General features: G+C 39.6%; 1 protein-coding gene across 6 annotated transcripts in view; it reads left to right on the forward strand.

Moving 5' to 3' along the window:
• The window catches only part of LRIG2 (leucine rich repeats and immunoglobulin like domains 2), a 70047-nt gene extending 51394 nt beyond the window's left edge, over nt 1-18653 (forward strand). For all 6 annotated transcript variants that reach the window (XM_040471340.1, XM_040471337.1, XM_040471339.1 and 3 more), the window contains 6 exons: nt 4409-4729; nt 6022-6303; nt 7778-8227; nt 9056-9205; nt 11089-11379; nt 13578-18653. In XM_040471340.1, the coding sequence (XP_040327274.1) occupies nt 4409-4729; nt 6022-6303; nt 7778-8227; nt 9056-9205; nt 11089-11379; nt 13578-13804 (1721 nt within the window). In that variant the 3' untranslated portion in view covers nt 13805-18653. The remainder of the gene's footprint in view (nt 1-4408; nt 4730-6021; nt 6304-7777; nt 8228-9055; nt 9206-11088; nt 11380-13577) is intronic.
• Nucleotides 18654-19373: the final 720 nt, after the last annotated feature.

Here is a 19373-nt window from a genome sequence, read left to right on the forward strand (position 1 = left end):
GTTTTGTTGATGGTTTCCTTTGCTCTGCAAAAATTTTTTATTTTGATGTAGTTCCAATAGTTTATTTTTGCTTTTGTTTCCCTTGCCTCAGGAGACATATCTAGAAAAAATGTTGCTGTGGCCAATGTCACAGGTTACTCCCTGTGCTCTATTCAAGGATTTTTATGGTTTCAGATCTCACGTTTTAGGTCTTTAATCCATTTTGAGTTTATGTTTGTGTATGGTATCAGAAAGTGATTCGATTTTCAATTTCATTCTTTTGTATGTAGCTGTCCAGTTTTTCCAACACCATTGGTTGAAGAGACTGTTTCCCATGGTGTATTCATTCCTCCTTTGTCAAAGATTAATTGACCATATAGTTGTGGGGTTGTTTCTAGGTTTTCTGTTCTATTCCATTGATTTATAGGTCTGTTTTTATGTCAGTACCATATTAATTACTACCACTTTGTAATATAACTTGAGATCTGCAGTGTGATACTCCAGTTTTGTTTCTCTTTGTTAAGATTGCTTTGGCTACTTGAGGTCTTTTGCAGTCCCATTCAAACTTCAGGATTGTTTGTTCTAGTTCTGTGAAAAGTGCTCTTGGTATTTTCATAGGGATTGCATTAAATGTGTAGATTGCTTTGGGTAGTATAGATATTTTAACAATATTTTTCTAACACATGAGCATGGAATGTCTTTCCATTTCTTTGAATGTCTTTCACCAGTGTTTTACACTTTTCAAAGTACGGGTCTTTCACCTCTTTGGTTAAGTTTATTCCTAGATGTTTTATTATTTTTGGTACTATAGTAAATGAGATTGTTTTCTTAATTTCACTTTCTGCTGCTTCATTATTAGCGTATAGGAATGGAACAGATATCTGTACATTGGTTTTGTATCCTGCAAACTTACTGTATTCATTTATCAGTTCTAGTAGTTTTTTGGTTGAGTCCTTAGGGTTTTCTATATGTAGTATCATGTCATCCACAAATAGTGAAAGTTTTACTTCTTCCTTACCAATTTGGATGCCTTTTACTTCTCTATATTGTCTGGTTACTGTGGCTAGGACTTCCAGTAGTCTGTTGAATAAAAGTGGTGAGAGTGGACGTCCGTGTCTTGTTCCTGACCTTGGGGGAAAAGCTTCCAGTTTTTCACCATTGAGTATGATGCTGAGTGGGGTTTTTCATATAAGGTTTTTATTATGTTGAGATATATTCCCTCTAAACCTACTTTACAGAGGGTTTTTATCATGAATGGATGTTGTACTTTGTCAAATGGTTTTTCTGCATCTATTGAAATGATCATATGATTGCTTTCCTTTCTCTTATTGATGTGATGCATCACATTGATTGTTTTGTGAATATTAAACCATGCTTGCATTCCAGGAATAAATCCCTCTTGGTTGTGGTATATGATTTTTTAAAATATATTTTTGGATTTGGTTTGCTAATATTTTGTTGAGGATTTCTACGTCTATATTCATGAGAGATAGTGGTCTGTAGTTCTCTTTTTTTATAGTGTCTTTACTTGGTATCAGGGTGATACTGGCCTTGTAGAATGAATTTGGAAGTTTTCCTTCCTCTTGTATTTTTTGGAATAGTTTGAGAAAGATAGGTATTAACCCCTCTTTAAATGTTTGCTGCAACTCATCTGTGAGGCTGTCTAGTCTTGCACTTTTGTTTTTGGGGAGGTTTTTGATTATTGATTCAATTTCATTGCTGATAATTAGTCTGTACAAATTTTGTATTTCTTCCTGCTTTGGTTTTGGTAGATTATATATTTCTGGAAATTTATCTATTTCTTCTAAGTTGTCTAATTTGTTGGCATACGGATTTTCATAATATTCTTTTATAGTTATTTGTATTTCTGTGGTGTTGATTGTTATTTCTATTTAATTAGTAATTTTGTTTATTTGGGTCTTCTTCTTTTTTTTTTTTAATTTTTTTTTTTTCAATGTTTATTTATTTTTGGGACAGAGAGAGACAGAGCATGAACGGGGGAGGGGCAGAGAGAGAGGGAGACATAGAACCGGAAACAGGCTCCAGGCTCTGAGCCATCAGCCCAGAGCCCAACGCGGGGCTCGAACTCACGGACCGCGAGATCGTGACCTGGCTGAAGTCGGACGCTTAACCGACTGCGCCACCCAGGCGCCCCTATTTGGGTCTTCTTTTTTTTAATGAGTCTTGCCTAGAGGTTTATCAATTTATTGGTTTTCAAAGAACCAGCTCCTGGTTTCATTGATCTGTTCTATTGTTTTTTTAGTTTGTATGTCATTTATTTCTGCTCTAATTGGCACTATTTCCTTCCTTCCTTTTGCTAGGTTTTGGTTTTCTTCTTTTTCTAGTTCCTTTATATGTAAGGTTAGGTTGTTTATTTGAAATTTTTCTTGCTTCTTGAGGTAGGCTTGTATTGCTATAAACTTCCCTCTTAGAACCACTTTTGCTGCATCCCAAAGATTTTGGACGCTTATGTTTTCATTTTAATTTGTTTTCATGTAATTTTTTATTTCTTCGTTAACTCATTCATTCATTCATTCATTTGCATAAAGATTTTATTTTTAAGTAATCTCTACACCCAGGGTGGGGCTAAAACTTAACGACCCTGAGGACACGAGTTGCATGCTCTACAACTGAGCCAGCCATGTGGCCTGACACATTCATTGTTTTTGTTTTGTTTTGTCTTTGTTTCTTTTAATTTTAGAGAGAGAAAGCACAAGTAGGGGACAGGGGGAGAGGGACAGAGAGAAGGTGGGGAGACAGAGAGAGAGAGAGAGAGAGAGAGAGAGAGAGAGAGAGAGATTGATTCCTAAGCAGGCTCCATGCTCAGCGTGGAGCCTGACACGGGGCTCAATCCCATGACCCTGGGATCATAACCTGAGCTGAAATCTGGAGTTGGATGCTCAACTGACTGAGCCACCCAGGTGCCCCCCATTCGTTGTTTTAATGGCATGTTATTTAACCCCCATGTATTGTGCTCTTTCCAGATTTTTTCTTGTGGTTGATTTCTAATTTCATAGCGTTGTGGTCAGAAAAGATGCATAGTACACACTGTCTTAATAACAAGTAAAAAAAAAAAAGAAATTAAACCAGAATGCTTTCTCACTAGCATATCTATTTCCATTTCTCTGTGTTCTTCTCTGAAATTTTTATCTTGTTGTTAATCGTAGGTTAAATTTTGTGTTCTTTGACTTAGTATATCATAAGTAGTTTTTTTCCTCTGTGTGTTCTTCAGTGATCATTTTTAATGTCAGTATAATAGCATCTTTATGAATGTAGGCCTTTCACTTTCAGGGAGTTGTTAACCTTAAAATAAATTTCCAGTAGTAAGATTCCTGAAACAAAAAAGTAATGATTTTTTTTTAAAGTAGATCTTAAAAAGTGCTACCAGGTATTTTACAGAAAGATAGCACTTGTTTATGTTGTCACCAGCAATGTATGAATATACCAGGTTCATGTTGTTTCTGTTTTTCATGCAGTTTCTTAAGACTAAGGTGTTGGAATTTTTGGGAGGGGAATGGCGGACAGTCATGGAAAAGTTGTCATGATTCTGACACTCATAATTTCAAGTATATATCTATATTGTTCTTTTCTCAAGCTTGGACATTTTTCCTTTACACTTACATTTCGTTTAAAGTGGAATAACTGGTTCTTAGCCTTGGCAGCAGAACTTTTAGATCAGTGTGTTTGTGTTGCATGTCTCTAGTATCTGATCATTTAGATACCCATGTGTGGCCAGATCTGTTTTTATAATCTCCTTAAAAATACTGAGGACACTTGGAAGTTCAGGCCCACAAAATGCTTATTTTTTTTTACATATTAATGACATATTATTTATGAATTGTAGTATATTAGCCAGTCCTAAGCCTGTCTTCAGTTGGACATTTAACATGTTTGATATTTCTCACTATTTTAGGTGAGAGTTACCCACATACAAAGTATATTATGTTTGTTACTCCCCATAAAATATAATAGAATCATAATCCCTATTTTCTATATTGGCACGGAAAAGAATGAGTGTTGTTATATACATATTTTCATATGTAAGCTCTGTGTATACACAAGAGCTAATAGGATTAGAACTTGTCTTGAAATTTGAATCTGGGTTTTTCTTTTTTCCCTGTAACTGGTAATACTTAAGGAAGGACATTCTAAGCATACGTGACTGTAAGGGATAGTAAAAAATGGTGCTAAGCCCTAAAGTCTGAAAACCTGGGTTCCGGTTCAGCACATGTCTCTGAATAAGTTGTTTGACCCTCTCTGGGCCTCATTTTCCTCATCCTTAAACCAAAGAATTGGATGCTAGTTCTGTCGTCTCTGTCTTAATATGCCATTTTGTAAACAATGCACAATTTTACATTCTTTGTTTCAAAAGCTGTGGAAGCAAAAATAAGTAAGTGACTTGGCTCCTGCCCCATTTTTTTTCTCTTAGATGATTTTCTCAAGCCACAGATAAGAATGCATCCTGAAACTACAGTTGCTCTCAGAGGCACGAACGCGACTCTGACATGCACCGCAGTGAGCAGCAGCGATTCGCCCACGTCTACTGTGTGGCGCAAAGACAGTGAAATCTTGTATGATGTCGATGTTGAGAATTTTGTTCGTTACCAGCAGCAAGCTGGAGAAGCTCTGGAGTATACGAGTGTCCTACATCTTTTCAACGTGAATTTCACAGATGAAGGAAAATATCAGTGCATTGTTACTAACCACTTTGGTTCTAATTATTCTCTTAAAGCCAAACTGACTGTGAATGGTAAGGAATTCTGCTCCCTGATAGTTTTATAGTTAGAAGTGTTTTTCATGTTCAATTTTTGAACCACCTAACCAAGAAAATGAGGCTAAACCTGACGTTTAAGGGGGCATTTTACTGTTTTGTCTTTAGGGTTGTGATAATATATAGACTGGATTACCATTTTGCCTACTTACTGTCCCTAACTGCTCTTTGGTTGAGGATAAGGGGCAATTCCATGGCCCCAGGAAATAGGCTACATTTATTGTTATTTATGCTTTTGAAAAAATTCTTTGGAAATTCTCTATTCTTTCTAGAACCATAATTTGGCTCTGAAAACTATGAAATTTATTCCTGACACTGTTCACAGGGCTTTCTAATAATTGGGAGTATTTAGGGCATTTCTAGGTACAGTATCATTATCATTGTCTGAGTGTAGTCACACAGAATCATTTTTTAAATTAATGCTCTTTTTCACTGTGGTTTTAAAAATAAATTAATAAATTAATTAAAGAAAATAAAACTTCTCTAAAATAGTTTAATCTATCCCCTATCAGATTGAATAATTAAAATATTTTGGGTTTTGTACAACCAAAAGATGTATTTGTGTCTTTCTCTTTTTTTTTTTCTAAAGATTTAAAAAAAAATTTTTTTTAAAGTTTGTTTTTGAGAGAAAGAGACAGAATGCGAGCCGGGGAGGTGCAGAGAGAGAGGGAGACACAGAATCCATCTGAAGCAGGTTCCAGGCTCTGAGCTGTTAGCACAGAGCTTGACGTGAGGCTCGAACTCACAAACTGTGAGATCATGACCTGAGCCAAAGTTGAACACTTAACCACCTGAGGTGCCCCAGGATGTATTTGTGTGTTACTTCTGTGTTGTTTTATGAGATTTTTGAAAGCATAAATTTTTTCTTATCGTGCATTTGCCATGCCAGCTGTGTAGATGTTAGTTTGGAAAGCACCATTTAGTATCTTAAGTAAACATAGCAAATAGTGAGTTCTAAAATATGGAGCCCAGAAAGGTTTGTGGCCTTCTGCCTTCCTTGTCCCCATCAGAGACATCAGGTAGATGTGGCATGCATTCTGGAAGAATTTAGTCATCACTGTACTCCAAGTATTCTGAAGTTTTGGGAGAAGAGATGCCCTCTGAACTTGTATTTACTGTTCATCCAGAGAACATGTCTTCTCAAAGAAATAGAGTATTTACAACAGTTGGTATTGTGCCTAACAGATTGTCTCATTTATGTGTGTATGTAAACATGTGTATGTGTATTTCCCCACCCACCCACTTTTTTCGGTAATCTTTTCTTGGAACAGAGATGCCATCTTTCCTGAAAACTCCAATGGATCTAACCATTCGCACTGGTGCCATGGCCAGATTAGAGTGTGCTGCAGAGGGGCACCCTGCACCTCAGATTTCCTGGCAGAAAGATGGTGGTACTGACTTTCCTGCGGCTCGAGAAAGGCGCATGCATGTCATGCCCGAAGATGATGTCTTCTTCATTGCCAATGTGAAAATAGAAGACATGGGAATCTATAGCTGCATGGCACAAAACAGAGCAGGAGGCCTCTCAGCAAATGCCTCACTCACAGTATTGGGTATGTGTGCTGCCCTGTGGGTCCCTGCTTTGCTTGGAACCTTTCTTATAGGGGGCCTGCTCTGATCTTCATGGTGAAAAAAAAGTCTAAGTTTCAGATTTTAATTGTGATCCTTGTATCTCTGTCACTGTATTTTGCCAATACACATGGGGTTATGTCAGCCTAGGATATCTGTGGATCAGATAACTGAAATCTGCGAAAGTAACGAAGGCAGAATTAGAGATCTTCATGACATGAATTGAAAATTCGGATCCCTTTATCCTGTCCCTCTGGAAGGTTTCTACTTCATATATATGTTTTTTTACCTGTTCAGCAGTGAGTTGGCAGTTGTTTTATACTGCTTCATAGTGAACTCAGGGCAATGTAATTGTTTTTCCCATATTTTATTATTTTTTAATATAATGTCAAGTTAGCTAACATACAGTGCATCCCTTAGTTCATTTTTTTTTTTTTTAATTAAATGCACCAAAAATGACCTGTCTTTTGGTTAGATGTCCTGTTTTCCTTCCATTGTGTCCCTCTTCTTCCTGTGTTCTGGTAAATTGTCTTTTCCCTAAAGAGTTCCCTTGACAAGCCTGTTTTTTTTTTTTCCTTATGAGAATACTTTTCTTCATGGGACTCAAATCATGGGCAGAGTCTGCTTTCTAGTTCTCTATTCCCCTAGATGTTAGGTTTTTTTAAGTTTGTTGCTTTGTGTTATTTACTCGCATAATCAGAAAAATAAGTTTGTTGTTTTAAAAATTTAGAATATACAGAAGATTAGAAAAAGGGAAAGTCACCAAAACACTGTTAAAGATTTTGGCGTGTTCTGGACCTTTTTTTTTTTTTTTTAATACATTTTCACGTAGTTATGTATACCTACTTCTTTCCTCTTAAATATTGTGTCAAAAGGGTTACTCTGTCATTAAGTCTTGAAAGAATACCATGTGGCTGTACTATACTCACTCATTTTCCCGCTAGATTTAAAGATCTTTTTCTTTTGGGGTGCCTGGGTGGCTCAGTCAGTTGAGCGTCCGACCTCGGCTTGGGTCATGATCTCACAGTTTGTGAGTTCAAGCCCCACATCAGGCTCTGCGCTGACAGCTCAGAGCCTACATGGAGCCTGCTTCAGATTCTGTGTCTCCCTGTTTCTCTGCCCCTCCCCAGCTCACACTCTGTCTCTCTCTCTCTCAAAAATAAACATTAAAAAAAAATTTTTTTTTTAAAAAGATCTCTTTCTTTTATGTTTAAAAATTGCACCAATTTCATAATAAACATCTTTGTGTATAAATCTTTGACTTCCTTGCTTAGGATAGCTTGCCCAAGGTAGAATTAGTGATTTTTGAGGCTTTTGCTTTTCTGGAACATGAACTTCAATCCTCCTACGGGCATATGAAAGTGCTTACTTACTTCATTAACACCTCATTTATCTAATTCAGTAGAAATCAATAAATAAAATTGTTTAACATGATTCTTTTGTACATCTTTCTGTAAGAGACACCCTCATTTATCAGACCCCTGGAGGACAAGACAGTAACCCGAGGTGAAACTGCGGTATTACAGTGCATAGCGGGAGGAAGTCCTGCTCCTCGCCTCAACTGGACCAAAGATGATGGGCCGCTGCTGGTGACAGAACGGCACTTCTTTGCTGCAGCCAACCAGCTTCTCATCATTGTAGATGCTGGCCTGGAAGATGCTGGAAAGTATACCTGCATCATGTCTAACACCCTTGGAACAGAACGTGGTCACATTTACCTCAATGTCATTTCATCCCCCAATTGTGACTCTTCCCAGAGTAGCATTGGTCATGAAGACGATGGCTGGACCACAGTTGGCATTGTCATCATTGTTGTGGTCTGCTGTGTTGTGGGCACCTCTTTGATCTGGGTCATTGTTATTTACCACATGAGAAGGAAGAATGAAGACTATAGTATCACAAACACAGGTGAGTGGTACCAGTTAACACCAATGGCTTGTACTTGAGTCAGGAACATAATGTAGGATTTGTCGTAAAATATAAAAAGCTATGGAGCTTTGATACTTTACATGTGGTAGAAGGAAGAGTTTATTTCTTAAAGTGTCCACTTCCTCCATATAATAGAACCTTTCTGATTAATAATTTTAAGAATTTGTAGATACTCCCCCAAGACTTTGCTCTCATAAACACATTATAGGTACACCTTCTTTCTTTAATGCCAAGGGCTCATTTCCATCATAGCTTCCCTTTGGGAAAGAGTGGAGCTCTTATGACTGGGATCAGCCTTTCATACCCCTCCCCCGGAAATCCTGAAAGAGAAGAGGCTCAGTCAGATAGATCGTGAAAGTTTGCCTATGGATAAGATTTCAGACTTCAGGTTCTGCTTCTTTTAGTAATACTTTTTTTTTTTTTAATGTTTATTTATTTTGAGAGAGAGAGTGCGTGCACACATGAGTGGGGAAGGGGCGGAGAGAGAGAATCCATGCAGGCTCTGCACTCTCAGTGCATAGCCCAATGTAGGGCTCGATCCCACGAACTGTGATCTCATGACTTGAGCTGAAATCAGGAGTAGGATGCTTAATTGACTGAGCCACCAAGGCGCCCCTTAAAATGAAGCTTTGAAAAGAATTTTAGTGAGAAATAGTTTAGGGGAAAATTCTAAGAGCTGTCGAGTTCCTAGGTACATAGCATTTTCCTGGCCAAGAGTATCAAAGTGAACACATTTGCACAGTGTCTTCTGAGTGTTGGCTTCAGTCACCTAACTTTATTTGAGAGTTATAGATGTCTCTTTTACAGAGGAGCTTAATCTGCCTGCAGACATTCCCAGCTACTTGTCTTCCCAAGGAACACTGTCGGAGCCACAGGAAGGCTACAGTAACTCTGAGGCAGGCAGTCATCAGCAACTTATGCCTCCCACCAGTGGATATTTACACAAAGGCACTGATGGTAATGACTCTTTGTTGTATATGCTTACAATTTCAGCTTATTCTGTTGAGTTTAGTTTTCAGTGTACCGTTTTCCCCATTAACCTGAGGCAACATTTTAAAAGTAAGATACTCACGGAAAACATTTGGCTGCATGCAAAATAGGATGGAAATTGACTGGAAATTGATTGGATGGAAATCTTAACAGAGAAGAAAACCATCTGACAGAAAGGAGAAACACATTCCAAATCAAGGGATTGGTGTACACAGCAAAAGCTCCCAAACCAAAGTAGGAGATGCTCTAGAAACTTTTCTCGGGTGTCTGATCCTTTAAGGCATGAGCACTCTTCAGACCATATCCAGGGAGGTTTGGGTCTCCTGCTGGCAGGTTGATACTAAAGTTTTTAGGGCAGTGATGATTATCAGCATATGTTGGAGAACAGCAGAGAGATACAACATGTTCCCTAGTTAAATGAATCCCACTTCTCAATACTACTTCTCTCCCTCGCGCCACCCTTCCTGCAGGGAGTGACAGAGCTCAGGGAGATGAATTAAGGGATAGAGGAATTGGGTTTGATTCCTAGTTTCTCTTTCCAGCTCTGGGACCACGAACAAGTTACTTAAATCTGAGCTTTGTAACTTTCTCATTTTTAAATTTAAAAAAAAAAATTTTTTTTTTCAACGTTTATTTATGTTTGGGACAGAGAGAGACAGAGCATGAACGGGGGAGGGGCAGAGAGAGAGGGAGACACAGAATCGGAAACAGGCTCCAGGCTCTGAGCCATCAGCCCAGAGCCCGACACGGGGCTCGAACTCACGGACCGCAAGATCGTGACCTGGCTGAAGTCGGACGCTTAACCGACTGCGCCACCCAGGCGCCCCCCTCATTTTTAAAATAAATAAGCAATATCTTATAAAGCACTTCTCTCAAGATTTTCATAGATCCTTTCAACAAATCTGTGTAGTTCTTCAAGTATTGTTCAAATGAAAGGCCTATTCTATTTGTACAGAGATTGTTTAGGCCGAGGGTTAACGGAATTTCTCGGTTTAATCGATAAGTTGGATTTTGTTTTGGCTTTCCATGGAAAGGGGGCTACTGCTAGCATTTAAAAGCATCTTTAAATGTCTCTGCTCTTTGAAATTGGTGGGCAATAACACTGCTTTCTGGGCTAAACTAAATTACTTCTAGGTCTCTTCCAGTTCTAACACTGTTGCCTGGTCAAGAACAATTACTTGTTCTTTATTTCTCACTCTCTTTCCTGTCTTTCATCAGTTTTCAAAACACATAACTGGCCAGGGAGCTCATTATTAAACTTTACTTCTGCCAAACACGTGTGTATCAGGCAGGACTCTTGACCATCAGAAGCCTTCTCAAGGGGTACTTTTAGTAATGAGTGTTGCTTAACTCCCTGATGGCACGAAAGGGATGCGGGTTTTTGTGAAGTCATCATAACTCCTTGTTCTCTGCTTTAGTTTGCTTAACTCAAACATGTGACTTATAGCACAGTGCAGCCTTATCTTGGCCCTTGATTTGGGCCTGACCTGTACAGGCTGGACAGAGATGGTTTAACCTAGCATTCAAGAGCATGGGCTCTGGAGCCAGAGTGCCTGAGTTCAGATTTCACCTCCTTACCATAACAAGGTGGAGGCATCTATGAGCAAGTTACCTCATTTCTCTGTGTTACAGTTACCCCATCTGTTAAATGGGGATAACCATAGTACCTACCTCATAGGGAGGTTGTGAGGATTAAATTAGTTAATTCACAGAAAGACCATGAAACGGTGTATTGAATAAGTGCTGAATCAGTGCCAACTGTGATGATAATGATGGCGGCTGGTGAAGGAAACTGGTTATTGGCAAAGCTGATTCCTTAACTGAAGGATTCTTTCCTTTGTTGTCGTCAGGTGGCACTGGCACCCGGGTTATTTGCTCTGATTGTTACGACAATGCCAACATCTACTCCAGGACCCGAGAATACTGTCCATACACCTATATTGCCGAGGAGGATGTTCTGGATCACACGCTGTCCGGCCTCATGGTCCAGATGCCCAAAGAAACATATTTGGCACATGCTCCCCAAGATGCCCCTATCTTGGAGAGCCTGGTGTCATCAGCAGACAGAGAGTTGGCCGCCTTTCCTGCCAACCATGAGAGGATAAATGAGAAGAAACTTCCCTCCACACAGATGAACAGTGGTAAAGGGCACAGCGTTTTTTGTTTATTTTGCTTTGTTTTTACCCTCCCCTACTTGATTTTTCCTTCTGATTTGACAGGAAGCAAGCCAATTGGTATAATGTAGTAACGAGCTACTATTAGCTGGTGTAAACTGGAGCCAGAGATTTTTAGGGATAAGGGTTACGAAGAAGTCTGTGTCTGTAGGGTGGAAACAGCTTTTGTGGGAGTATCAAGGTCACACTCCTAAAGCTTCAGAAGCCGTACAGAGAAAGCTTCTAAAAGGGGTCATATGGGTGTTAATTGTTTCTTCCATCTTTATGTAAATAATGGAGATTGGAAATGCTAAGGATATAATCTGGGCATAATTCGGTGGAAGTTTTTATGGAGAAGATTTAAAAATGTTTTGGTCACTGTTCTCTCAGGTAAACATCGAATGCCAGGATCACTTAGCTGGTGCTGTGGGGTGTTACGATCCAGGGCCATAAGTGAGGAGGCAGTTTTGGGATAGTGTCTGCTGGCTCACATGGCCTGGGAAAAGAAGTATATGTTACATTGTGCAGATGAGGCATTTGCTGACAACTCTTTCTAGACCATGAAGGGCCCTCCTTAGCATGTCTTCCTGTCCCTCCAGGCTTTTCATCAACTGTCACCCTCTTGTCAACCTGAAATGGAAGAGTACAGGAAATTGGGGAGGGGGAGGACTATAGGTGCATCCTGGGGTGGGTCTGGTGGGAGTAAATGATCTGACATGGGACTTTTAAGATACATGCTCTGTTCTTTTTTTTTTTTTTTTTTTAAGTTCTTATTTTTAGCAGTACATTTTTTCTTAAGTTTGTTTATTTATTTTGAGAGGGAAGGGCGTGGCAGAGAGAGGGAGAGAAAGAATCTCAAGCAGGCTCTGCATTGTCAGCACAGAGCCTGAAGCAAGTCTCGATCTCACGAACCAGGAGATCATGACCTGAGCCAAAGTCAAGAGTAGGACGCTTAACCGACTGAGCCACCCAGGAGCCCCTGAATTTTGAATAAATATATAATAATTAATTAAGAAAGCCTCTCCAAAGATTTCTAAAGAGAATACAAGTCAGAGAAGAGTATATTGTCACTGAAGTTCAGTGCCCATGTTAGAAGTGTGCCAACGGTAAATCCATGTTCCTGTGTCTTGAAAGAGGTACACACATACGAAAAAATTTTAGTAAAAGCAAAAATGCAGTGCATCTTTTTCCTAACTTTGGGGACATCTTATTGTTAAGCTGGTCTGTAAGTGAGGAAGTGTGCAAATGAATGCTCTGGTGCCCTGCTCATTCCTAAGTGGGGTGTTCTAGCTCCTTCCCACTCAAAGTGTGGTGTCAGCTTCGGCATCACCTAGGAGCTTTTAGAAATGCAGACCGAGGTTCCCACCCCAGACCCAGTGAACCAGAGTCTTTATTTTAACAAGATCCCCAGGTTATTTGTATGCATACTAAAGCTTAAAAAGCCCTGTGCTGGTCTACTTTTCCCTTGGGTTTTGTTTTTGTTTCTGAGTGTTTGTTTCCAGAATGTTTTGCTAACTTTTTCCAAAATGCATCCCCATGAAGTTAATATAACTTTCAGCAACTGATATTTGGGGAAAGAGTTCACCACTGCAGTAGATAAGGTGAATGAGAAATGCATATTTTTGAAACCACAAAGTACAGATAATCTGATTTAAAATTGCTGCTTTGGGTTATTATTTTGTTGTTAGAATTATTGGCATGCTAGAAGCTGGAGGGAAGTGGTTGTTTATTTTTAAAAGATTTTTTTTTTAACATGGGCATTTGTTATTTAAAGATGTAATGGCTGCATTGAATGAGCGATTTTTGTCTGTGTGTCATGCAACTTTCACGACAATATGGATGCTATTTTAGTCTGTTTCCATGTGTCTAAAGCATTTTATTTTTAAATTTTTGTAGCGGCAGAACCACTAATAATAGATGAAAGGAGAGGACATAGCTCCTGGTTTCAGTAAATAATTGGTGAAGTTTGTTGGGTAGAAGGGCTTGAAAGACCATGGTTCCCGTTTCTATTTTGTTTTCTTTTGTTAATTGTTGCTAAGAAGATGGCAAGTATACATTTGCTCTCAGTGTCCTTATTCAGGAATATTGAGCATCTTTTTTTGGAGGATTTGGGTAGAAGAAAATTAAGTTTTAGACCATTCGTTTTGAACTTCCGTTTGCCACTAATTATTGTCTTTCATTGTCAGAAACATTGCAGCGGCCTCTGTGGAGCGCAAGCAAAGAACGAGGCCTGCCTCATCCTCCCTTTTCCCAGCAGCCGGTAATTGAGTCACCGCAACTCCATCAGAGCGAGGGTCTGGCGGAGAGTGGTCCAGACTGTTCCACATCCTCCATGCCCTGTCACAGGTTGCACAACCACGCTTTTGACTTTAGTAGGACTCGGAACATTCAAGACGGTTGTGAGGGCACATGAAACCCACTCCAGGATGAAATCTGGGCAAAGACTCAAGGTAATTAATTTTGTATTTACTACCTCAGAGTTCAGAAGAAACCCCGAAGTCAGCATTTGCTTTCCCTATCTGCAGTTACATCTGACCACACCAAGGTGGGCCGGGCATTTGTTTGGGCTTATACCTGATGAAGAAGGGGTAATGGCTGACAGAAATGGGTACATCTAATAAAACACATGCAGCACGGGCAGAGGAAAATACAGGACAAATGTGCCTCCTGATGGTTCCACGGGGATGTGCCCAGCTGTGCATTGCCTATTAGGAAGAGTCTCATTGCTGCTTAACATGCTGGATTGTCTCAACCTGCGGAATGATTCTAAGAAAACATCACTGTTCTGTTTTGTCTTCCAAGGAATACAAATAACTTTAGAGCCCTCTGGGAAGTGTGTCTGGGATTCTTCAGTGGTTTTAAGCATATAGTTGAGACTGGGCTTTGATATTCAAGGTCTTTGATAAGAATCCCAGGCATGACCGTTACCATGTCAGTGGGTGTTGTATTCTTGTGAATCTTTTTTTTTTTTTTTTTGTCCCTATCGCCCAGGGATCTTATTGTAAATACATGTGCATTTATAAATAATTTTTGTATTCATTGACCATATGTGTTGGCTGTATTGTAAATATTTTTGATATGCCAAAATTATATATAATATCCAGTTATAATATTGACAGCAGCTTCTCAGACCACAGATTTTGTATAACTCGGTTTAGCGAACCTAAAGACTTTGCTTAAAGTTTTAAAAATGTATTTGTTAAGAAGTATATGTACAGAGGCAGGGTACCTAGTGATTGCGTACACACAAACACGATCTTGGTGTAATTAACCACTTTCTTCATACCTAAAAGTTCATACATCTAGTCATTTGCCATCTGTTTACGAGTGCTGGGTAATACTACCTTTCTAAGCATAAAAAGACTCAAAAGACTAGCAGTCTTGTTATAGCCGTGTGCACATAGACAAAGGAAATTTTCTTTTGGGAATATCTTCTTTCAGCAAAGTACGTTGTTGACGAGGAAACCAAAGATTGCTTCTTTTCTATTTGTTTTTTTTAAATAATATCTCTTCTACCAATGCACAGTATATCTTAAGAAGGGAAGAGTGCTTTTGGGAGTCATTGAATGTGCACAGATTCTTACACTATAAAGCTTTAGAGTGGTCCTTGTTTTGTACAAGTGATTATTTAAGCCAAAAAGTTCTCTTGAATTTCTGTGATAGCAAAAAACTTTCTGTGAACAAAGGTCTTCACACTCTAATGGAATGTAACGGACCAAAGTTCTTTTTTTGTCTGTGCTTTCAGATTTTCTTACCTAGGCTGTCAGATCCTGTCCTCTAAACCTAGTGAGCACTAGTTACATCCTGGATAACTTCCATCACTGAAATGCAAATCTCTGTTTCTAAGTTACTGCGCATTTCAAGGGTTCTAAACTCACATAGTATCTTCGCTTTTTGCCAGAAAGTCGAATTGCACACTGGTTTTCAATCCTCAGTTTTTTTCTCCCATAGACAGCAGCACCTCTTTAGCTGTTTCTCCTGCCAAGCCTTTCTCTCTTTCCTTTTTAAACTGTCAACCTCTGTTCATTTTTACTTTGAACTTCTTAAATATCACCATTTTTCTCTCCTTCCAGTTTGTGACTCCTCTTCTTCCTTACCAGCGTGCACTGTGATCTGTACGGGACTGACTTTGAGTCAGGACCTAGATTTTGTTCCCAGCTCTGCTCCTTACTGGCTGTGCAGTTGGGGGCGAGTCTCTTCACTTCCAGCCTGATTTTCTCGCTTATGAAATGAGGGCATTCTGCTAGCTAGTCCAAAGCCCTTTCCAGCTGTAACGTCCTGTGAATTTGTGATCCCTCCAGGAGCCAAGGAGGATTAGGCTACTCCAATAAAAAGCTGCTTTCATGGGACGTTTGTTAGAGTAACAGGGGTGGTGCTGCTTCCTCTGACTTGAGCCAGACTCCCTTCCTCCATAGCAGGGGTGACAGTGTAAGAAATACTCACAACTAGAAGAAACACTCTGCTTTGAACCAGTCTCAGCAAACAAAGAGTCTTGACTCGATGGAAGCCACCAACTGCTCTCTCAAGCAGCAGCTCTGAAGGCTAGTGCCCCAGCACACCACAGCATCAGAGTCTGTTGAGGCCGCACTGTGGCTGATTTGTGGCTAGTTCGTGACTCCCTCACCTTTCCAGTGTATTCAAGGTTACCCTGTCACTACCCTGAACTCCCACTCAGAATCTGGCAGACTTTCTTGAGTGTAAAGGTGTAGTTATAGCAAGACTGTTAAGGGTGACAGGGCCAACAAACAGGCTGGGAACCTTCGAAGACAAGAGCGCTGCCTCTGCCCTGGCAGTGGTCCTACTACTTCTAGGACTGGTCTGGTCTCCTGAACAGCCAGGTTCACCCTTACATCACCTCAAACAGCTGAGATGTCCTCCTAGATACTCCTAGCTTGCCTAAATAACCAAAAAAAAAAAAAAAAAAACCAAAACAAAACGAGTCAAGAATTTGTTTAAATATCAAGAGCCTTACCCATGGTCTTAAAAAATAATAATTTAATAAATTCTAATCTTAGGAAAAGAAATTCCTGAAATTTTTCATTATTGCATATGCTTTTGACCAAGAAGTGATTTAACCCTTACCCGTAGACAGAGTTAGTGGCTCATCAGTGTTTCCTCCCAGCATGTAAGGTCTGCCTAATGCCTCTTGAATCAGGGATGTTGCAAAGCCAAGCAAGTCAAAATGCGGAGAGAAATACTCTCTTGCCCTTCACCCAGTTATCACCCTGTATCAGTAGGGATGCCTAAGTCCTCTTAATTTGTGCCCCTCTTAGACTGATTCTTTAAGTCTATCTGGAAGAAGAAATAGCATCTTTCTTTAACTCCATGCCTTCCTGGCACATGGTCTACACCTAAGCCATTGGCTTTCTGTCATTCAGCAGCTTCTAAAGTGCTTTCCCTAGTGTGCAAGTTACTCTATGGGATACAAAGTATCAGAAACCCTCTAATGTGCCATCTCAGAGTGTTTTATGTGTATTTTTCTGAAAGGTAACTTTAATATTTAAAAAGAGTTGCCTTCACACTGCCTGTTGGTGGGTTGTAAAAGGAACATTAAGATATTGAGCAACTTAGACTCTTACCCATTTTCCTAAGAGATGGGAGATGCGATAAGTCTTTAATTACTTAAAGTTTTGCCATGAAATAGGATTAAATTCACTCTTTTTATTCCTGAGGACCGGGGTCGTATCTGCCCCCATTCTGTGGGGCAGAAGTTACAGGGAAGTGCAGTCAGTATACACTTGCCGGTAATTCTGTATTAACTAATTCTCTAACAAATTCGTCCAGTAATTGGAATAATCAGCGTTTTGTGGGAAAAGTACACTCAGAAGCCAAATAATCATCGGTTCGTAGCATTGAAGAAATTTCTACATTGAGAATGGGAATATGGGCGAGATGACTGTTAGATCTCTCTCAATTTTATCATTGGAAATTTCCAGAAGCAATCTGACAGTCTTAAAACTTTTTCCTTCAAAGTCTTTTATATACAGTAAGTATAGAGCACTAAAGACATTTTTTTCAACTGAAGAGTTTTGGTTTTGGGTTGACATAAGGAGCCTGTTCTGTGCTAATGGCTGAAACCATGAAACTCTGGGCTTATTCTGCAGAAATCTATAACTAGTTACTAACACAAATGGCATTACCATAATAAAAACTTTAAAAGTCTATATAATATTATAACCGTCCTTTTTACTCTTTAATTTTATTCCTGTTTCTTCTTACCAGCAGGACTCCGATTGGAATGGGGTTGGAATTGTGGTGTTCACACCCAGTATTTTACCCAAGTGTGTTACAGCCCTTTCCAAAATAATTTTAATATCCACAGAAATGCTAGAAGGTAATGGAGCCACAGAGGTAAATTTACTGCCATTTCATGCTACGTGCTCCATTTCTGAGTTTGCTCCTCAGTGCAGATTACAGGGGTAATTGTGAAGCAGTTGGGCCTTACGAGGTTGTGCTGAGATTTTTGGCAACCTGTAGGGAATGTCTCATTCTTCTGTGACATGGCCTCTTTCCAGTCTGGCAGATGTTTTTCCCTCCTGCTTCTAACTTAGAACTTTTTTGTATAGAGTGCAGTCTAAACCACCATCAGTTAGCCTTAATTTTTTTTTTTTTCTTTTTTGGACAACTGCCTGGTTTGTTGACAAAAATAACAGGTTCTGAATTAAGAGATGTATTACAAGCTGCTCTTCACAAGACAACACCCTTGAGCCCATGAATCATCTGGAGATTCTGTGAGTGATAAGAGGTCAGGGTGTGTGTATGTGTGTGTGTGTGTGTAGTAATCTTTGGACCTGCTCCCTCAAGGTTGTGTGTTGAGTGTGTTTTAGCAATCCTAATAATCTCCACCAATGAGTGGGGTGAAGGTGAAAAATCATCTTGATTTGAGCCTGTTTTTAGATACAAAGAGTAAAGTGATCTTTTATCAACTGTAACTGTCTTGAAAGAGAAATTGATCATCAGGTGGTCAAGTGCTCTTGGAGTATCTCTTGGCTGCTTAAAGTGGCCTCTTGATCCATAGTAAGACTATTTCTACCCTCTCCTTTTCCCCCTTTATCCCACTGGAGGACATCAGTCCTAGGAGCCCTGGTACTAGATGTACCTAAAGAGAGTTAAAGGCCAAGTTGGTGTTCAGTGTGATCCTTTCCTAGTATCTATTTATATTTTCTCACACATGAGAATGTATATTTTATAAAGCATGTGTTTGTTTGTCTACCTGTTTGTCTACTGTAATATGTCTTCAATAAAGCTAAAATACATTATCATTTTCTGGTCTTCTCTTGCCTGAAGTATAGGGGGGAAATGGTGCACTTTTCAGTTTTTGGTCCTTTGAGAGGGTCTCCAAATAGTTGTGCAAGTTATTGCCAATCTCTAATTTCTGCTGTGTTTGAGTCACAGACTTTCTTGAGCCTGCCTCTGGAACACTCTGCACCCATGAGCTGCCCAAGGGCCGGGGCTCTCTGCCTCCTTCCTATTGTCCACCCTGGCATCTAGCGATGCCTGGCAGAATGGAAACACACACACTTCATAGTTCATTAAAAAATAAGAATGCTTCCTACATAAGGAAGGATTTGAAGGCAGCATTTTCGAATTCAAAATTAGCAAAATACTTGAAGAAGGTCTGTTTTCTGGTCAGCTTCCTCACTGTACTGTGTTAGGGGCTATTTCTTTTGAGACTGTCAGAAGCCCCTCTTTTATTCCTTGAGGGCTGGACCCATCGTGCACTTCTGCTGCACTTTATGGGGCACGCTCCACAGACATCATCTATTCGAATCTCACAAAGCTTCTCTAAAATGTAGATTGGATAGATCATTTTAATCTCCATTTTTTTGTAGTTAAGGAAATTGGCTTGAGATGATCATTTACACATGTCAAAATGCTTTGGGGCAGTAAAGCCAGGACTTGAATCCAGATTTTCTGATACACATTCAGCATTTGCCCCACTGATACCTTCTAGCTTGGGACAGATACTGTGTCTGCAGTCT

The sequence above is a fragment of the Herpailurus yagouaroundi genome, unplaced genomic scaffold, assembly GCF_014898765.1.
Source record: "Herpailurus yagouaroundi ecotype Mexico unplaced genomic scaffold, PumYag 77, whole genome shotgun sequence".
Taxonomy (NCBI): Eukaryota; Metazoa; Chordata; class Mammalia; order Carnivora; family Felidae; genus Herpailurus; species Herpailurus yagouaroundi.